This window comes from Ischnura elegans, chromosome 5, assembly GCF_921293095.1.
Source record: "Ischnura elegans chromosome 5, ioIscEleg1.1, whole genome shotgun sequence".
Lineage (NCBI taxonomy): Eukaryota > Metazoa > Arthropoda > Insecta > Odonata > Coenagrionidae > Ischnura > Ischnura elegans.
Window position 1 is genome coordinate 95,952,112 of NC_060250.1, and position 22,572 is coordinate 95,974,683.

Genomic DNA, 22,572 nt, shown 5'->3' on the forward strand with positions numbered 1-22,572 from the left:
GAGCGGCTACCCCAATTAGGCGAACTATCCTGTATATGAGCATAAAAAAACGTTGACATAATAGAAAGAAGACTAAAAAATGTTTATAATGCAACCAAAGTTTATTAAACTATTAATTTGATTAATAAATCTGGGAGTTTAGTTAATTTATTATCATTTTTAAGAATTATAACAATTTAGTTAAAAATATTTTTCACAGCCTCGGGCGACGATGAATGAATGTCTTTTACTAAGTCCTATTAAAGAAAAGTACTATCCTCTTGCAGATAGTATAACAACAAGAGCTTTCAAAATAGGACAAAAATAGGAACATTCGTGAAAAATACGAGTGAATCAAAGGAGAAAAATATAAAATAATAGCGTTCTGAAAACAAAAAAAATTAATTTCGTCGCGAGTATAGAGTCTATGTCGCTGACTCATGGCCCAACAAAGCGGCATGCTGTCCCAATTAAGCGGAGAATACTCTGGGATATTTCTCTGTTGGGTTCTGTTCTTCAAGATCTGCCCCAATTAAGCGGCTGCCCCAAGTAACCGGTGGACCCTTTAAACGGAATCTACTGTATTTTAAAGACCTGTATTAATTCTCATTTGAAGGCTAAATCTCAATTTAATTTGCCTTTACTCTCGGTAATTTTCCTCCCCTTAAATTTTTGTCACATTTTTTAACAATGTTTTCATATTGATTTCTTCAGAGATAGCAGCTCCTGTGATGGCCCTGAGGAGCCTATGGATCAAGATGAAGTCAAGTGAACAGTATATTTCATTCAAGATCTGGCACTAACCTTTCAAGAAATGGCATACACGCCACCACGTATATGCACACATTGCAAATTTGGTCACATGTAAGCCAAGAATCCCACCATGTCGATAATTCGTGTCCTCATCATTGGTGAAGCCTATGGTCAAGCATCTGAGAAGATGGTGGTCACCAAGGGGTCACTATAGTGGGATGATGTTTGCACTCCTGGCAGTAGAATGTTGTGAAGCAGAAGTGGCACATGATGAAGACGGCAGTGTCCATGGTTGGTTCTTTTCGTTTTGATTCTGTATCTAAGTACTTTCTTTCTTTGCCAATATTGTCATCTTGGAGAGACTTTGTGTTTTGTGAGTATCAGAGGGAATAGGAGAACAAAGTCAACCGCTGACGTTGAGGTCCTCCTATGCCTCCAAGATGTCCTATTGTCTGAGGAATTTAGTTAGGTCCGAGTGGATAACGCATTTCCATTCAGCTGTCAGAAATGAGTGTGGGTGAATGGACTTTGTGTAAAAAAAGGAGTAACTGTATTTATTTTGTGGAGAATGCTTCCTTTTTTTGCTTGTTTTTTATTTAGGTGTCTTTATTTTTGGTTGTTCATTGTAATGGTTGTACAAAGCTTTCACTGTCGATTTTTCTGGCAGGCAACGAAATTCCTTTACAAGTAATGCTGGACCAAACTGGGTGAGTTATGCCTCAGGTTCTAGTTGAAAACTTATTGATTTTCATAAATAAAAGAAAGATTTATCATTATTAAAGGGAGGTAGTTTTTAATTATTGAATAAAAGACAGTGTGTCATTTTTCTTTTGAAGTACACAACAATTTTGAGTGTGTAGTTTGTGCTAATTTTAATATAATGACTATATTGTGAATGCTACCCAGTAAAAGTATATTGTTACAAATACATATACCTATAATTATATATATTAAAGTGCTGGACACTTTAAGTTTATATTGTTACAGTTCTTAAATGGTATTGATGGGTTTACAATGAGGGTGCAAAGTAGGAACATGCTATAGAGATGGAAAAAATTCTGTGAAGTGGCTGTTGTTCCTTATGGCTGTAGTCATAAATACAAATATATATCAATTGTTAATTATATATAAATATATAAGAGCTCTATTTGTTGCTAAACCCCATGTATTTCTTTCTATTCCATTATTTTCTTTAATCCTCCGTTGTGATAACTGCTATGAAGTTCAAATTGAGATAAAAAATTTATTCACCATTTTCAATTTTAAGCTATTTGAGAGCTGAAATGAATTAACATATATATTTTAAAATAGTTTAGAACAATCTGCATTGTGATAATGATGGAAAAGTATATGCAATGGTGATCTTTTACTAATTGAAAGATTATTTATTCTGCAAGACAATTTCCGATCAATCAGAGGAGAGCCACTACGTAATTTGGTTTTATTGCCGGAATAATCTTTTTGAATGACATTTATCCAATCACTTTGAAGAAATGGTGGAACCATATGATTAGTAATTGTATACTCATTGTGATATACTGATGTGCACAGAGAAAAATATGAGCATTTATTTTTTGTCAAGCATTTTGAAAAGAAAACAAAAAGCATGAAAACTATGCAGTAGTAAAGTTAAATTACATATTCATATTTATGATAATACAAATCATATTTCCATGTATAAATGTTGTTCAGTTTTTTCCTAGCTCTGTAAGTGGAGTAATTTCACAATTGACATTGTGAAGCTTCAATTAGTTGTTTCTAGATGTCACATGTGATGGAAATTGTAGTAAATATATCCATGTGAGCATAAGATTTTTTATGTTATGTTTCAAGAGAAAATGGTTGTGACATGTTTATAAACACTTGGAATGATATTAAAGCACAACATTTATGGGGTAAAGAATAGTAATAGTGTTTTTCTCTGTGAAATTGTTACTTGTGACATTCCATACTGTAATTTGTATTAAATGGGATATGCATTGTTTTGGTTTTTTAAAAAAATTGAAGCTGAATTGAAATACCTACATGTGCAATGTTGATTTGTGGGATATTTTGTTTATGAAGATTATCCTAGTGATATATATAAATATGAATACATCAGCCGTAGGATTTATGACTGATGATGATGGTATATAATATTATATAAATAAATGTAAGTATCACATAATGTGACACCAGTGCTCTTGAAATGAACATTTTCATTACTTTTCCTAGGTAAACATTTTAATTTTGTAAGTGGAAATTCAGTATTAAGGTTGGATTGAAATCTTTTGAGTTATCGAAAGATAATTTTTTTTACTTGTGGAATGTTGATGCATCTTCATAACAGTCCTTATCACCCTTTAAGTTTAACATCTTGTCAAATATGTTTCATAATCTCTCAATTTCATATATTTGAGAGCAGGTGGCACCATTTAAAATGGTAATGCTTTGGGGTTTTTAATGTGCGCCACAGTATAATGGTTTTGTGTGATATTCACATTCATATTGTAGCCATACATCTATCTTCCAGGTGGTACTTGCATGAGCAACTGTCCATGAAGTTATTTTGACTAAAGAATACTCATTTTTGTATGTTTGAAATAGGGTAGCTTTCAATGTTTGTGATTTTGTATCGTTGAATAGCCTGTTCCACTTGTGCAAGGCAGAAACAATGGATAAATGTGGTGTGTTGAATTAGTGTACGCTTCTTAATTGAAAAAAAGTCTATGGAAAAACTTCACTATCTTCAAAGTATAACATCCTCATTTAAATTTATTTTGGTGCACCTTACTGGATCACAAAGCACAGATATGTATATATTGCTAATGTTGTATATGGATATTACATTATCCAATATTCTCCTTTATCGGGCTATCATGTAATTTCCATTTCTCTCCTCTGCCATTACATTGATGTAAATGAAGATATAAATAATTAAAAACGAATTTTATATTAATGAGCAACTTCGAATCATTACTAATCGTAATGTTAATTCATTTCAGTTGAAGATATTTTGGCTTATGCAGATGAGAACTACAAATTTATCAATTATTTTTAACGTTCTTGAATTGGATGATTTGATTCTACCATTTTGAAATATTCCTGGATGGGGCTTCTCATTCACTTTCTCTTTCACAGTGATTTCTCAATGTAGTGCAGTGCTTAAAAAAATGGTATTGATATCTTGGAATATTGCTTTGACATGGAACTAAATTAAATGGAGTACTTGAATGGCCATTAATGATGTACTTGCTGTTGTATGTTCTTGATAACTACCTTGGTGTACTAAGAACTGTGAAATCTTTTAGTTGTTAGTCATTACTATTAATCTATTGACTTTAAAAGTGGATGACATTGTACCTGGTATTTGAAAAAGGCTATCATTGATTGCCTCTAACCTGTGTCTTACAGGCTATTTAATTACACAATGTAATGGATGGATTTATTATCACTTTATTTTGAATAAGTCATGCGGCACTAGCCAAGTCAAATGAGTCCAATCTGAAAAGCCTTAAATATTGGAGACAAAATGTTTACAATGGGTGCAAGTAAATACATATGACAAATTTATAGTACAAGTGTAACAAATCCATTCCATGCACGTCAATGCTTTTAAATAACTAACAGAATTATCTTGTCTAAACTAGTTTGAAAGTGTTGGTTTTCCAGCTTCAAATACCTACTAACTTGTACTAAAATGCGCCTAATTTTCCAGTGATGACTCCTTGTTAATTGGTATACCTATTTTATCTCTGAGATTGAAATTCTTGAGCATTTTATTCTAATTGTATGCTTGTGCTTAACCTCTTATTCCTCTTCATAATAATTGAAAAGTTGAATTATTCAGCATTATATGTTGTGTTTACATATGAAAATAATTAAAGTGTGTTTGTTTATTAATGCTGCTTAACATTAATTATTAATCACCCATTACCATACTATAGTACCTCCATTTAGTTACCCTCACCTACTCCTGGTGTAATCAAATCAGTGTAGAAACTTAACCCTAACATACCATGAGTCTGTAATAGCCCACAAACAATTCATTCGCAAAAGGCCTATTGTTGGCTTTTGCTTCCATCAGAAGCGATGCAGAAAAAACTCGAGGGGAGAGCGCAAAAGATATCTAGAGTTACCTTTACTTTTGTCGTAATAAAAAATAATCATGTCACATGAAAAGTAAAAGAAAATTTTAATTAAAGTGATGTAACACATATACAAGACAATGCCATCTTATGATAGAAAAAATTACAATTGTGGCTCTGCAATGTTTGGCAATTGGGGCAGCCCCTCAAGGGCTGGGGCTCCCCTGAACCCCCCGCCACATACATCCGCCATATAAATATATATAGCGGCGGATACATATCATACACATATGTATCCGCTACTGGCCTGCATGGATTTTTCAATTCAAACGAACAGATGTCAGCTTATAACAGGGGAAGGGAAGTTACCACTGAGGTGGAAATGGTCAGAGGTATTCTAGCCCTGCCTGTGACCTAGCTTAGCGAGACCTGGAGGCCACTCCTCGGCCAAGGGTGGATCCAGGATTTTTTTCTGTGGGGGTCACAAGGGTCTGACAGGCTAATGGTCTTCTCATATTTGAGATTAAAAACGACATACAGCAATTACTGAGGGAAATATTCCTTTTAATAATAAATTTATAAACATTAAATTAAATTATTGAGGATCCGTAATATAGAAAACAAAACTAACATAACGATAACTGTATTAAAAATCTCGTCCATTTTTTGAGCAACTGGGGGGGACGTGCCCCCCCTTAAATCTGTCTGAGTCCTTGGCTATTGGGCCTTACCCTCCTCATTTATGATCCTCCTAACAGGAAGAATCTATTGAGAAGTGGATTGGAGTGAAGTTATGTTGCTAATGTTTTTTGCAAAGAAAAATTTTGTTGCATACTCCAATTTTTTTTACATTTTGAAATTAATCCTTCGGTTTTGAATGTGGGTAAGAAATTAAACAAAATTTTAGAGTAAAGTCTGAGTAGTAGCTTGTGTTTACCTACTTTGTTGATATCAATGCTAGATATCTGTTTAAAATTCTACAATGCGTAAAAATGTTTTAGTTATTCTAATAAAAGTGTAAATTATTGAAAATTAAAATCAATATTTGCTTTGAAAAAAGGCTGCTAATGCTATAAGTTTGCCATGGACTAGTGGTAAGAAAGGGTAAGAGGGTCTAGTAAGGGTGTGTCCGGGGAAACAGCCAGGCTGGGGAAATGGTCGAGTTGGGTCGGAAATTGGAGGGACGAGAATGCCAGAGTAACTCCACCCCAAAGAAGAGCTCCATAGAGAGTGGTTTAAAATATTCTTATGCTACTCGCAGAACAGCAAACATTTTCTTCTCGTAGACACCAGTGGGAAAGGGGTAGTCCATAAAGTGATTAGAATATGAAAAATGAAAATTATTCTAGTCATATTCATTGCAATCAGCATTTTTATAATATAGTTTATTGAGAATCTGAAGTTTGTTTCACTTTCTGCCTCAATATCAATGCAATATCCTTTTTTGATATTTAAGGATCGAAATTGGTTGGATACAGCTAAATAAGGAATAAACAATAGATAAGCACAACCTGCTGCTCACTCCTCAGGGTGTTGGGAAACATATTTTTTGGCAGTCTTCCAGTGCCAAGTCTTTTCCTCTTCACAGGTTTTGGAATCATTTAAATGCCCCACCTTACCCCAGGATAGACCAATACCCCCAGAACGCCCTCACTTATTGTCTGCAACTGTTTATTTGACAAGGAAACTCGCTCATATCACAGCTAACCTCTATATATAGAGGTCAACTCACCATCTGCAACCAAGTCGACCCTCTCAACGGCTTTAACCTTAGTCGTGATAATATGAATACTAGTCTGCTTGGGACTGAATTCAAAATGTTCGACATTTCCTCAGTTACCATAGTGAACTTTCATATGTAAGAGGCAATGTGAGGTTTGCTTCCTTTGATAATTTTTTTGTATTTAAGAAAATTTGAATTTTTAATGTTTTCATATCTTTTAGTAATGAAAATTATAGGTACACATTTTCCTGTAAGGAAAGAATTCAGCTTCATTTGGCAGTTTTGCCTGCTGTGAGGATGATTCAGCAAGTTCATGAGGTGTCAGATTTAAGTACTTACTTAAATGGTTACTAATGAATTATCTCCAACTCCTCTTTATTAAAAGAAAAACAAATGGAAGCGCAAGTCAATGAAAATTTTTGAATAAATTTCACCCTTAGCCAATGGGTGACTAGGATGGGTTATTATTATTTTTATTAGTTTGCTATAATTATGAAACGATCGGGATGTGTTGTCTGTACAGAAAATAAAACTCATGATTAAATACCCATTGACTTGTTTTCAGGCTTGCTCACAGAGAGAAAAGTGATAATTAACCTGGAGGTCTGTGCTCTCTATGAAAAATGATTGATCATTGGAACGATAGAAATTTCCATTTTACATGGTGAATGGTGGTCATTCGTGAGATCATTCAAATGAAAATTCACTGTGTAAAACGGCCTTAACGGCTCACCTGAAGTCCATGTCCTCTACATGGTGTACAAGTCTTGCATTAATATGAAATTTATTTTTGAAGATACAGCCGTGGTCTTTCATATGTAACATTGAAAAGGTTAATGAAACCAAAAGATAATAGGGTAGTTTCCTTCATCAAAGAAAACGAAAGGCATTGATTGCGATTCGTTACCCACCATTAGTGTATTCATAATACACAAATTATTTGGTTTTTGAAATACCGGTTTAGACGAATGGCAAGGGTCAAATTTTATCCTCATTTGAAAAAGGCCAGATTGGCGCCCATGCGATTCCACTCTACGTGTCATCACAGGGACCTAGTTTCTACACGAGAGGATAGGAGTTATACATCGTCTGAGGTTACCAATGCATGCATGAGGCACAGAGCTCAGGGAAACATGTCTTAATAATCACCTACTAAAACTGGCTAAGGTCGGAAAGTTTTCTTTGTTTGATAAGGTATTAATAAACCTTTTTTAAGCCAAGCGCTACCTTTCAGCAAGGTACTCAGCTACCCGCTGGCAGCGTGCGACGTATCAGCGCTAAGCCTCGCCTCAAGGTCACCTCACCGGGCGGGAGGGGGAACCAGAAATACGACGTACGGAGATATTTCCCGGCATTCATACTTGAGCATCTCGTTTTCGCGCGCTTGAAAATTTTCACTTTTCATTTAATCGCGAAAAATAGATATTGTCATTTAAAAATCTAAAAGCGTGAAATACGTACTCCAGGAGTAATAATCTTTCGATTAAGGCAATAAAAAAATAATAGGAAACCACCCTATTATAACAGTGCTTTATTAGTTTTTAAAATTATTTGCTCGAAAAAATATTTTATTATTATTACATGTTTTGTATGCACTAATATCACATGTGTATAAAAAAATACTTCCGTTTTAAACTGAATTTACTTTTGCTTCTTTGGGGAGCTTCTAGGCTGCCCCTTGCTGGGTACGCCCATGAGTGGAGCTATGAATCTATGATTGATTATCCATCCAAATGGAGAAGAAAATCCAAAAAAATCGAAAGAGTAAATCATGCATCAATAAGCATTTTCTTTGCTATTGGTTTCTTTGTCTTCCTTTCTATGTATCTTTTGCTCCTCTTCCATTGACAAGACAACTTATTTAAGATGAGAGACAGTAGATAAAAGGAAGCATGTAAGACTATAGCTAGATAAGTGACAGGCAGATGATTGAACAATGCATCGTCAAGGTTCTACTGAGGAGTGTTCTTTTAAATGGTTAGATTAACTACATGTTAAGTTTTGCTGCTGAGTGGAGGCTATAGTGGGTGTATAAGTGAGGTTTAAGGTAGCCAGTGGCGGATACAGATAGGGGTATGCGCCCATAGAAGGGGGTATGCCCCCCCTTCTAGGACCACCCATATTTCCAAACATTGTAGAACCACAATTATAACTTTTTTATATTATAAGGTGGCATTGTCTTGTATTTTTACATAATCGAATTAATTAAAAACTTCTTAAACTTTGCATGTGACTTGATTATTTTTTACTATTAAAAGTAAAGGTAACTCAAGGTTTCTTTTGCACCTCCCCCCCCTTGAGCTTTTTCTGTACCCGCTACTGAAGGTAGCACACATGCTTAGCAATGTTTATATGGGCAAAAATATCAGATATAATATCCAAGGATGTGTTTGACATCTAACACAGGGAATTCATTTGTAGTGCTGCAATCCCAAGATGCAACAGCCCTTCACTTCTCCCTTTCCCGGGTAAGATCCTTCAGTTTCCCTGATGTTCTTCTTCCTATGATGTTCTTCAGTGTATGCCCCATTATCTAGATCTATACATCCAGCAATATTTTTGGGTAGGCAGGACATTCCATCAGTTTTTCTACTCTGGGCTAAGGCTGTTGCGAGAATGAATTTTGGTGAGGAAGAAAGATGAGATTCATTTGAATGGTGGACAGTTTTTATGACTGTCTCCCAAAAATTTCAAGGGGTGCTTGAACCACTTGACCCCCTCGCTAAAATTTTGTCTTGGACCTCATATAGATAGCGGATATGTCTATTATGAGGCTGTAGCCAGGGGGTGTTCAAATCGTTCAAACCATCCCAAATGCTGGGAGAGACATTGAATAAAATTAACCCCTCCCTTCCCCAAAAGTAATTATGGCTTTGTCCTTGGCCCTTGATGCACAGGAATTATTGTTAATTTTAAAATAATTCCTAGAGTATAGGTCATTTACTCCAGGAATTATTTTATCATTAGTTGAATGAGGTCAAGATAAGAGGAAAAAGGAATTATTTTGTTAAAAATCAATCTCCATTCTATTATATTGTTTTGATGACTAATTTTAAAGTTACTTTTTAACATTTTTGTCATGTGAAGTAATTATATGAGTTGCATGAATTTCCGTTAAGTAAATATTTTGCTCAACTGCAGCTACTCCTTTTTTTTCAAAGGTTAGAAAAATTACGTATCATACACAGAGATAAACATTTTACAAAATTTAATGAGTTGCACGATTCACTGGGTTCCAAAGAGAATATGACCACAATGTCAGTTCATTTGCTTATTTTTTGATATATTCATTGTTTATTTTGCTTTATTTCATGACAATTTGCTTGACTATAATGGGAGCTTTTTGCCATTTTGCTTGACTTGAAAATTTTTTATGCTCGTGAATGAAGGATATCGTAGGAGACTTAAACAAAGGAAGTGCCATATGTTAGATTACCATCGATAGCTGGTGATCACAGCATCAAAGTACTAAGTGAAAGCCAATAGTTGTTAGCACTCTCAACTTAACAATATGGGAATTCACAAATGCCTACTGGGTACATTTTTTATTTCAAATATCATTTAAAAAAATAGTTTTTTTCCAACAAGAATCCCGTTTTAATTCTGAAAATTACGGTAAAAGTATTTTTTCTACAAGATCGTATTTTTTCTCATTGAAAATAACAAATCAAATAGGGATGTAATAAGATTACAATTATACAGACAGACAAATGAAATGCTTTGTCATAATTTTTTGTTCACTCGTCAAAGATAGCATGGTAAAATGTATAATTTTAATTTTTAAGTTACATATTAGATGACTTCTTTAACCAAAAATGTTTCTTTTGAGAATTCGTTATTATTTTTCGCACCCTGCGTAACTTCTTCATAAAAGTAGATAATGCAAATTTTATTGGTAAAAGTTGGTAACATAATAAAAGAATTTACAAGTAAAAATTTTTATAGGATAAAATATTTGTGAAAAGTAAAATTTTGAAGCCTTGAACTCCAGCTATCAACGTGTTTTTTTAAGATGTGATCCATAAATTTGAATTCGAATAACCCGCCCGCTAATATCAGTTTTCATCTGTCGTTGGAGTCGTGCGTAGTTGTAAGTGGCTCAGTTAGATGGCCGCGGCGCATGCGTCCCGTGTTCCCAGCAGCACACGAAGCTCGCATTCAGTAGTTTGACAGAACCCTGCGACTGGGGGAAGTTTAGTTCTCTTTGCGGAATGGAAGCGGAGGTACCTGTTGCTTCAGGCGTGCGTGGCATGTTGTTTTTCTAACGTCACAGGATGGAATTTAGCAGTGCATGTGTGCGACAATGTTTTCAAATTAGTTTTTAACGAAGTGATAGTGTTGGTGTGTGCACCCCATGAATGTGAATTGCCTTCGGAAATAGCCATGGGGAATACATTCAGCTCTAAGAGTGAGTCGCCGCCCTCCTCGGCCATACCAACTTTGTCAACCTTGCCTGTTGGTGGAAACAACAAACCTACTTTGAACAATGTATCTTCCATGGGAACCCCGCGAACCCTCACGACTACATCCCCTACTACAACGTCTACAACTTCATCAGTCAGAAGTAAACAACCAATGCCGGATTCCAGTGAGTTGGATAGGAGATTCACCAAAGTTCTGGTGAGTTTCGAAACATGTTTATGTCTATTTTCTCGCGCAAATGCAGCTTCACTGGGGAGAACTTGCTAGTATATGATTGATACCACTTGTTGACTCAACTCCTGTCGCCATAGCAATTCTCGACAGCGAACGATGCTATGCGAAGTACGATGAGAATTATATTTCTTCAGAAGGTTAACAAGATGAGAGGATTAGCCTTAAGTTTAAATTGCTTTAGTTTAATAGCAATTCGAGGATAAATAGTTCACCTCTTACTTATATATTTCTTAATTAATGCCTGCTGAGTACCTCTTCGTCAGCCGTCATGGTACCTATGCGAAATGTTTTGGAAAGTTAACTGAAGATCACATGCACTTATGTTTAGCCTCATTCATTTTGCTTTTGGATGCTTTGGCTTCATAATTTTCGTGCACATTTAAATGATGACGTCTTTAAAAGCAGGGATATGCCATTGTTTGATGTGAGAAATGACGTTTGATATTGCATACAACCAGTCGTTGCAGCAATTGTTTTGGAGGCATTTCCATTTTATTCGCATTTTTGTATGGCTCCCGTGCCGTAATTATTCTATGCCCCTTCCATTGCTTGATGTAATATTCAGCAAGGGAAATGTTATTGCCCTTTTCTTACTGTTCAATGATCGTTGCCGTTTATGATTAAAAGTCTCCACATTCCAGGGATGATCTCCGAGAACTCCCGCAGTTGTTCACTTTCATCTGGTCACATGGATTTAAAAAAATTGCTTTCCATGGGAGAGGGATGTGAAATCACCTTCCCTTCCTTTTTTTGTCTGCTCCCTACCGCGGGAACAGGGGAGCGGTACCCAGCCTTCTACCCAAGTGTTGCCCACACAAGAATGACGGAGCCATACGCAGTCTCCTTTTCTTGTTCCTTCGCGCGCTGTTGTCACATCTCCGTGAATGATGGGTGCGGAATATTTTTTCTAATCGCGTGAATTTTTCTCCCATCACAAGGTTTCCAATTCGCCCACCTGTATCTGTTTTCCATTTTTCGAAGTATTTGGTAATGCGAGTTCGGAGGATGTTTACATTCTGCATATGCGTGGTGCGCGAATTTGATTGTATCATCTGTGATCTCTCTCTCTCCCGTGATCTGGCGCCTCGTCGCTCCAGGCTCGACTGGAAGTTATACGGGCTGATCTTTCTCACTTTCTCGTTCATTTTTTTCCGCGAATGAGTCACAATCGAGAAATCGCTTCCTGATTTTCATGTCGCCTTCTAACTCTTTGATTTTTCTGTTGTTTTTTCCCTCTACTCTTCTGCGACCCTTCTGACAAGTGGGAAACAACCCTATTCTCATCGTGTTGAGGTGACATTTGTTATATCTTGTGGTGGTCGTGGATTTACCTGACGCATCATTCGACGTGAACAAGACGCTGATCTCATGGTTTGTTAATTTACAAATCACACGGTCTACGTTAGTCGTGATGCACGCAGCACCGTGAAGCTGGGTCGTGGGAAACTCATTGTCAGATATGAGGCAACCCACGTACTCAAGGTTTCTTTGTGTCTATCTTCACGATAATTATTTAAGGTGATGGACGATTGGTTTAAATATAATAGAGGTATAATATAATAGATTGGTTGAATATATCAGTATTTTTTTTGCATGCCCCGAAGTCTACGACTGTTGAATTTTCCACTGACGAAATTAATTTTTCTCGCTAGTTGTCGTATCTTCCTTCATTCGTGTTTACAACCTTTCATTTAACTCCTTTCTTACCATTCATATGGATTCTAACTGTTCCTTGCCCCTCGGTACTCTCTACATTTTCACCCTTTGTATCCAGCTTACCATTTCTTCTCAACCCCGCTCGTCCAAATCACCTCCGTTTTCTTCTTTACTATTATCTCTATTATCGAAATTCAATATTCTTCTCCTCTCCTCCATCGACGACAACATTTTTTTTATTAAGTGAAGACGTTATCTTCTATCACATTATTTGCCGAAGGAAACGGCGCTAGATAGTGACCACTTGTATAACTTGACGCCAGCCTGTTGTGCTTTGAAATTGTACTCCTGGACTCAATCTGTAGAATTCTTTCTTTACTTCTCCGCGGTATTTTTGCCAGAAAAAGTTTAATAATCGATTCCTGCAGGATAGTGCTCGTTGTAATTTTCGTGTCAATTCTTTTGTTTCATAGTAAGGTACGTTCTGCGAAACGAAGGGAATCCGTAATAATATGTGTATTAAATGAATGAATCTATTTCTATGTATGCATTTCTCTACTGCCAGCACTGGCAGTAGAGAAATGCATCACTTGACTGTTTCCTCAAGTTCCCTTCGGTTTTTTTAGTTGATTGGATGTATCCGTAACATTTAGTTGCGATGACGAAAATTGACGAGGATAACCTTTCTTCCAACTCAATTTTATTAGACTTCACTTGCCTCCTTGTACACTAGTAATTTAGGTAGAGAGCCGTAATACTTATTTCATTACGTACTTGCTGGTGAAAACAGTATTGTTTCCCCGTCCACTCACGATCTCATTTTGACTCTTTAACTATTTTTACCCCTGGTGCCCTGTCCTTATCTACTATTTCGTTCGCTCGTTACTTGTTGATGTTTTTCCCGTGTTTTACCTCGTGTATATTTTTCCATGAGGGTATCTCCTGATTCTCTTAATATGCTCTGACGCCAACGTTTACGTTCTAATGGACCGTTGGCCGTCTCGTTGTTGGATGGCATACTTATTGAGAAGAAATGAGGTAAGCGGTTGAGTTGTTATCTTAATATATTCCGTATTGATAGGGAAGTCTTAAGATAATTTCCTACGTAGTACCTAAATCCGTTACAGATAATCATAAGCTTCGCAAACGTTAGTGGAAACTGAGTTATAATTTGCGGATGACAGGTTAAAGTGGTGTTTTACACCAGCCGTAGGAGTAGGAGCTGTTGAGTTTGAAAGGAAAATGTGAAGAAATTTTGAATTTTACAAAGGTATCGCGTAAGTAATATTATTTCAGAGTCTATGGTAGACGTTTGAATGTCCTTTTTTCAAACGAAGCCCCATTCTGAACTGAAATAATGAAGCCTATCACCAATCGACGCTCGTTCAAATCTCCAATTCGATTCTTGAATTCTTAGCTACCTCAATTCTTAGCATAGACTATACCGATGGCTATTAACAGCATGTTGCGTAGGTTATAGAAGTATTGTTATTAGGGATGGTCGGATCGGATACCTCGAATCCTAATATACGCGGATATTGCCCTTCATCGGATACATCGGATCCAAAGTCGCGGAAGACATCAGATCTGAATCCGAAATTTTAAATACATAATAGCTTCAATGAATGCAACCATGCCCCATAAGGGTGGAAAGAGCTCCGATTCTCTCTTCGAATGTGCTGTCGCATGCGATTCTTGTCCTACGCCACTGGTCAGTGGTTTATCCGAAGATTTTTCCTATTTTCATTTACGAACCCAAGCGTAACAGTTTAGGTCCTGAGCGTGTAAATATGTTTAAAAAAACAACTTGAAAGCCTATAAAAATGATTTTTAATTTATAAAAATATTAAAATGTGTATGAAAATGTAAAAAGCATTCCTTCGATTTTACGTACCCAGAATAAACTTGAATAATTACTTCGTTTAATAGCAGGAATTTGAAAATGCATTTGGATCCGAAAATATCCCATCCGGAATATATGTGCTCCGAAAATCAAGGATCCGATCCGAATCCGGATCCGAAAAAAATCCTGGATCCGTCCATCCCTAATTGCTATTTACGAGAATTGAGTACTTCCTCCGCTCCTGCTAGGGTATTTCCCTGAATTTTATTTATTTAGAATAGCGAATGATTTTCTGGAGTGATGATTTCCTGGGAATTGTATTACAACTGGAACTTCGATAAAGACATTATCTGTGATAATATATTCATTTCGGACGACGTTTCCGTTGAACTTCACCCAGACTTCACTTCTCAAAGATGCGGAAGGAATATCATAGGAAACGCTCTTTGTCTTGAGACTCCCTCTTGTAATTATGGGTCTCAGGACGCCTTGCGGAAGGAAGCTCTCAATATTCTTGCCGTAACTTTGGCCCCGAAAATTAAAAATTATCTGAAACTGAATATATGGCGCTATAGGAATGCATGGACTGCGTCATCATTTTGTTGTAGTCTATGAAGGAAGTGAGCCTCAGTTATGAAGTGGCCTCTTGTTTGTGATATTTGTGTGTTAATGTTTTACAGCAGAAAGTGTCATTAAAATCCGCAATTGATCGATGGAATTTGTTTTCATCCTTGAACTCCAATACATGCTACTTCACTCACGATATAGAGGTAGTTACGCTCCACAGAATTAATGTATTTTCGAATAAATGTCTTAATTCTCAAAGCTACCTTCGTTGGATCTTATTACTGTACGGGGGTTTCTTTGCGTTTTTAAAATGGCGTCTTATCTTTCGTCTGCCGGAAACCGCGACTTCCCTTTCTATGACGCTTTGTAAATGCACAAAGAATTGTGACAAATTTTCCGCCTGTGAAGATACCTCCAGGAAAATGGGGTGGAATTACCGAGTGACTGAGTGATAGGAAGCTCATGGTGACAACTCTTTCCTTATGTATTTACCTGCGTGCAATGCGAGTACTGTTGCTTTGCTAAAAGAAGAGAGATTCCTAAAGAATCATACCTAAATTCAGCAGCTTAATTTAGTTTTTCGTAGACCAGTCGACTCATAATCAATTACGGAAGCACATAATTGGACCCAGTATCATATTAGTCTAAAAGTCGATACTCTCAGGCGTTACTGCCACTGTGTCATTGCGGATTGAATGAATGGAGTAACGTTGAAACAAGAAAGAATGCATATTTTCTGTATTTCTATGATTTCTTCAAATTCATTATCATTTACTAATTAATATTCATTCAATCGACAGATTTTGTTTTTTTTTCTCTCTCTCTCAGCTCTCCACCGAGGCAAGCCCACCCACTTCTCATAGGATGTTGCTTTCACAAATGTGTGGATTTCTCACACTCATTTATAATTTATTTTAGTATCTATTTGAACGTGAATTGCAAATGACTTGACGAACAAATCGGAGTGGAATCGAAAGTCCTACCAATTGCTTTAGATTAAAAGACGATAGTCTGTAAAACGAAAGAAGCGTTGATTCTCACTGAAAAATGTAGAGATTTAAGCTTCACTTGATTATTAATTTTGATTGCAATGGCGTGACCATCGGAGTGTAAGCGATAAAAGCTGTAATTTTTGGAAGTCAAGTCGGAATAGTCCCTCAAAACGCGTCGTGAATTCCTGATGTTGGAAATTTTCCTGCAATTGTTGCTCTTGAATTTTGCTTCTGGTAGGCGAAGCCACAGTTTCACTTAAAGGGACTCATTGCCGGCTGGGGATCTCACCCAAATCCTTGCCGACCCCCTTCTTCTCCAGTCTCTCCATTCATCTTTCTTGTTTTGTGTACATGCACGTGGTACGCTTCATGCGGGTCATCCGCTGGGGGCGAGTTGTGGTCGTTAGGTTCATTGTCACGGTTACCGCCTTTGGTTGTGACGCCAACTTCTTGTTCCCGCTCTACGGTTGTCATTTTTTGATCACCTCTATGTCTACCAAGTGTTGGGGATTACCTAGTCGAAGAGAGAAACATTGAATAAATTCAACGGCGAGGATTCTCTAAAGAGGAAGTTCGACTTATTGAAATAGAAGCTATTGCACTTTTTCACAATCATTTCAATGCCTACGACGCGTTTTTGCTCAGGGAGACATCTTCTGGTGGAGGTTTGAATACCTTTGGGTGGAGTTAATCTAGTTGAGTTGAGGTTTTCTAATTATGGGTATAAAAAAATAAACTTAAATTTAAAGAGCGCTCGAGGTTTGTGAGAAACCGCTAATTTATTTACTACGTTTCGCCGAAAACTTTAATCTCCGTGTGATGGTTTCCATGTCGTTTTTAACACTATCATTGTTATCAATCGTTGATTGATGTTATTTTTCCTTAATTTTTGCCTCTGTTTGACTTTTACTAATGAGCTTTTCTACGTCAACTGTTTCGACTTTAATGTGGCGTTCCCCTTTGCGCTGTTGATATCTTTCACTTACTGTGATTTCCCGATTCCATCTGTCTGTTGGGATAAATTTGATGGGATACTAATAAAGTCCGTTGTTATGGTTGCTTTCTATATCCGCTGTAGTGGATTTTAATGGAAGGCAGCATTTAATGGATGACCTCGTAGCATCGTAGGGATGCGGTGATGCTTCACTCCCAGGGTCATTCGCCGCTTCTGGATGCCGATGAAAAACTTTTATCGAATGTAGGAGCCCTTTACGATTGGTGCACTTCGATTCGTCAAAATCGAATAATGTCTCGTATGCTTTTTTACGTTGTCGATTCCCGATGTTTTTTATCCTTCTCTACTAAGTCGTTGCACACTGTGCGTCATTTGGAAGCTATTTTGGCCGTAAACATTCATTTCCGTCCATTTTATTGAGCTATCAAATAAAAAATTAAAACAAACGAATTGTCCCTATTCTTCCGACCTATTAGCTGAATCTTTGAGGGCAAAAGAGGAAGTTCTCGCGTCGTTGATCGCTGGGCTGGGAAAAATAATTACTGCCCGTCGGAACTATTTGTAAAGGTGCTTGATTTTCTTTGGCTTTCTACTTGCCTAACTTTAAAGGCCTATCTTTGAATTATTTCCCAATGTAGATTTGATGACCTCGCTTTTGAGCCTGAGGAGCGAGAACGTTTTAGTAAACACGTGATTATTGAATAACTGCTTCGATATAAATTTAGCGGTCGTTCAATGAAGGGGATGCAGGTCTATATCTTACTCATTGGCTGCCAAATGTTTACGTAGATGACGGGTGTTGGTTCCTGCACCGAAGTGGCGTTGTGTGTCGTACAACTCTGTATTAATTAATTTTTCAATTGTTGAAAACCAATGTCAAAGGGCTATTTTTTCCTAGGTTAAATTATGATGATAATGCATGTAACTTGGCTGCATGATTAGCTATTTTCATTACTAAGCCTATTGGTTACTGCGATAATTTACAGTTTTTAGCTAACCCTTAAAGAGAAATCATACGCCCTGAATGCAGAGTGTGGTAAATTATGCAATTATGATAAATGTGCATGAATTATTTGAAGATACAGGAAGTGCACGTAAATTGAGTGAGTTATCATGCAAATTGAAGGGATAAAATGGGTTACAAGCTAAAAACTGAGTCATAAGGAAAAATATCTAAGTACCTATTGCTATTTGTTGATCTGTATGCGTCTACTGCCTTACACTTGACTGGGTTCTTAAAATCGAGTGTTTTTTTCCCGGAACTAGCTGAGAAAGTGGATTTCCTAAAATTCAAAATTCCATGAAATTTCGAATCACTTATTTTTATTCGGTTTCCGTCAGTGGCCACTCATCGTGCGCAGTGGCCTTGGGGATTCCCCATGTAGGTCGGCGACACGGAGTTTATATTCCTCCTATTGTTTTTTCCGTAGTTCGTTTATTTCATCTAATTTTCCTGATATTATTTGCTTTCTATGCCACTATGTACTTATTCCCTCTGAAGACAAGTTTCTCTTGTAGCAATGACAAGTATTTTCGAGATATTTATTTGAAGAATTGAAGGGGTTGCTTAGAAATTGTGCTTTGCTTGTAAACTATGAATTGCCTTTTAACGCATCACCTGTATACCCTTACATACCTATATGTAAATTAGTTAACTACAAGTTGAATTTTCTTCGTGAAATAGGGTGGTTTCCTATTATTTTTTTATTGCCTTAATCGAAAGATTAATACTCCTGGAGTACGTATTTCACGCTTTTAGATTTTTAAATGACAATATCTATTTTTCGCGATTAAATGAAAAGTGAAAAATTTCAAGCGCGCGAAAACGCGACGCTCAAGTATGAATGCCGGGAAATATCTCCGTACGTCGTATTTCTGGTTCCCCCTCCCGCCCGGTGAGGTGACCTTGAGGCGAGGCTTAGCGCTGATACGTCGCAGGCTGCCAGCAGGTAGCTGAGTACCTTGCTGAATGGTAGCGCTTGGCTTAAAAAAGGTTTATTAATACCTTATCAAACGAAGAAAACTTTCCGACCTTAGCCAGTTTTAGTAGGTGATTATTAAGACATGTTTCCCTGAGCTCTGTGCCTCATGCATGCATTGGTAACCTCAGACGACGTATAACTCCTATCCTCTCGTGTAGAAACTAGGTCCCTGTGACGTCACGTGGAGTGGAATCGCATGGGCGCCAATCTGGCCTTTTTCAAATGAGGATAAAATTTGACCCTTGCCATTCGTCTAAACCGGTATTTCAAAAACGAAATAATTTGTGTATTATGAATACACTAATGGTGGGTAACGAATCGCAATCAATGCCTTTCGTTTTCTTTGATGAAGGAAACTACCCTATTCTCAACTTCGAGATTTCAAATGCTGTGTGCATAGTGCTCGAATGTGTTCGATATACTTCATCGGCTTTGCACAGTAGTCAACTCTGCTATCAATTTTGTAATTTAATAAGTAGTTTATGCGCGTGTGGGTCTTCCGTGCGTATTTCGTGATGTTTTCTCATGCACACGGAAGTTTTTCATAATGTTGGGGTTGCAGGGGTGGCATGGTGCGTGTGTTGTGGTTTCTTATTGAAAAATTATCTTCATAATAAGTTTTAAAGTACCGTCAGAATCCTTCCGCTGCTACATTCAAGCAATTATTTGTCTATTTAATTACATTTTCCAGTGCTTCGAGCGTATCAAAGAAATTCTAAGTCGTTTCTAAGACCTTTATGATAGCATCAACAATCAGGATACGATTACGTTTATGCTTCGGAGAATAGAGAAAGTTCCCTGAGAAGTAATTAAATGATATGCTCATAAATTCAATGTTTTCCGTCTTCAGGGTAATTGAATCATTACGCTAGACACTGCATACAGCACTGCCTGTTGACCCGGTTCCTTGTTTTCGTTTCGACCTCAAGTCGTGCGAGACTTGCTTTTATTGTCATGAAAGGTTTGGAAAATTGTATTCAACTGGGTCGCCCTAGATAGAAAGACGTCTGCAGCCTGGCCTGCTTTTCAACCCCATCGTGCTTAGCTTTATTCCATTCCTCTCCTTCCCTTTCTCACGCATCCCTTCTGTTTTGTTTTTAGTGCGCTTGCTCTCTTCATCTGCTTTTTTCCGTCTGCTCCGACACCCTGTGGAGCTCGACGGCGAATGGGGGAAGGGGTAACGGAAAGGGAGGCGTCAGGGTTTTTCTGCGTAGTGACGGAGAAGGGGGCGTAAACACACGTGCTGTTCTCACGATGATGACCTTTTTTATGCTCTCGCGTTTATAACATCAGCTCCCGCCGGTCGAGACGTGTGGGAGGATAGTTTCGGTGCTGCCGTTTCCATGCCTTTTTTATGCTCTTCGTGGAGTCCAGATTCTTTTCGTTTATACGCTAAACCCTGCTACTGATGATGAACTGCCAATGTTCCGAAACCAGTTCTTTCTTTCATTTTTCTTGTAATAATTCTTCCTATTTTTGACGTTATCGATCAAAATGGTCATCAGTTAGCCTCCAGGATCGATTTTTCAATTTAAGAATTCAATATTAACGATTGAATTTCGGTTTTCCGTTGTCGTTTTTCGAAGGAATGTGTGGTTATGAGTATAACGATACCTCTGAGGATATATTGGCAACAGTGGCGGACTTTTGCAGTGGTTTTCCCGTCTCTCATTTTCTGAGAAGTCACTGAGTGCTGGTTCTCGGGAGTTACCATGGAGGAAGAATTGGTTTCCATGGCCTTCCCTTCCTGCTCATGCGCTCATAGCCCGATGTCAATTCTGATTTTTCTGCATCGGTTGTAGTCCTTTTCTTGTCCACTAAAATAATTAAGGAATTAATTCATGATGGAAGTAATATTGATGTCATAATCATCATGCACTCAACTTTTAAATGTGTTTCAATACATCTGTGCCACATGTATTAAGCTCCTTCGACCATTAGCATAGTGTTCAAGTGTATGTACCCAGGTTATAAGTTCTCTGAAATGCAGCTCTATTTAAACCGCACTGATAAAAACATTTTACCTTTTGAGTATTTAAGATGTTGATGTCTGCGGCAACAAAACTTAGTGAAATCATATTCAATTACTGAAACATTAACTTCCCGGCATTTGACTATGGAAAATAATATGTTTTATCATTTATGATGAATAGAACTAGTACCGAGTTCACGGATGACATTCCCGTGAAACCATCTGATTGGGTGTCCTTCACATTTTTGGCTAGTTTTCCCTTTAGACCTGAAATTCTGCTTGTTGATAACTATTTTTCCGGAATTCTCTTGCAAGTTTCGCGGTTCAAATCGTACGTTATTCAAAACTGAATTCACTTCTCCTTAAAGGTGATTGTAACCACCGCAGCTGTTTTGCATTAACGTTTCGCTTTCTTCTTCATCACCTGGCTATAATTTGAATATCAAAACGTCGGAAGAGAAACTGGGACGAATATATTTATCATCACGTGTGCTCGTTGTTCGTTTTGCACGAAAGCGCGGCCTCTCTCTCTCTCTGCCGTGTCATTCCCGTGGAAGCATTGACCTTTTCCGATCACCCGCGGCGCATCGGGTTGTTTCGTTTCGTGGAAGGTGATGGCTTTCTCTTTCGCAAGTCATATTTTGTGTCGCGCCGACACCGTGTAGGCTGTCATTCAGTGTCGCGGCGCGGTAACCTGTCGCGAAAAGAGTTGGAACAACACGATAGCATCGGGGTATTCTCCGCGATGGCAACGATTATAATTCATGGCACAATGCGATCCGTTGTCAATGCTGCATCAGTCTTCAAATCACTTCGTCCAAACCTCTCGACAGTTCATGACGGATGGCGTGTTGTCGATGGAATGGACCTGGTTTGGCGAGATTTCTTATATTATTTACATCAAGTATTCACACATCGAGGTTGGAGTTTAAGGACATGCTATCAAAAGATTATTTAATCTTCTGTTACATTTCTTGAAATGATGAAGCGTTGTATTTTTTTCAAACCAATGAGCAGTTAATTTTCTCAATCCCATTTCATGAGTATTAGTATTCTTTGTTATTGTATTTTCTCTCAGTTTCGACATATATTTCGTTACCATTGAGTTACGTCTTTGAATTTCAAGTACTTGTATTATGGAGTTCACTTTTACATACATAACCACACAATATTTATTCGAACATTTGTACTTAGCTTATTATTATTTATATTCCTACCAAAACTCTTAAACGATCTACAGACATTTGCATTTTGGTTTTAGAATGTAAATCGGCTAGATATCCTTGTAATGGTTATCAAATTGTGGAAGGATATGATTGAGATACTTTTGGTGATTGGGTGGTTTCATTTCATAATTGTTATCATTTTACCTATGACTGTTAACTGTCAGGCGGAGATAGTATACTTTTTAAGCCGGAACATTGTTG

General features: G+C 37.3%; 2 protein-coding genes across 7 annotated transcripts in view; both read left to right on the forward strand.

Annotated features, from left to right (window-relative positions):
- Window positions 1-4,614, forward strand: part of LOC124159288 (histone deacetylase 4) — a 539,951-nt gene extending 535,337 nt beyond the window's left edge. For all 6 annotated transcript variants that reach the window (XM_046535002.1, XM_046535004.1, XM_046535005.1 and 3 more), the window contains one exon: window positions 694-4,614. In XM_046535002.1, the coding sequence (XP_046390958.1) occupies window positions 694-751 (58 nt within the window). In that variant the 3' untranslated portion in view covers window positions 752-4,614. The remainder of the gene's footprint in view (window positions 1-693) is intronic.
- A 6,072-nt stretch (window positions 4,615-10,686) lies between these two features.
- LOC124159292 (formin-like protein) overlaps window positions 10,687-22,572 on the forward strand; it is a 380,361-nt gene continuing 368,475 nt past the window's right edge. Inside the window, exon 1 of the mRNA XM_046535011.1 lies at window positions 10,687-11,142. Within this exon, the coding sequence (XP_046390967.1) occupies window positions 10,906-11,142 (237 nt within the window). The 5' untranslated portion in view covers window positions 10,687-10,905. The remainder of the gene's footprint in view (window positions 11,143-22,572) is intronic.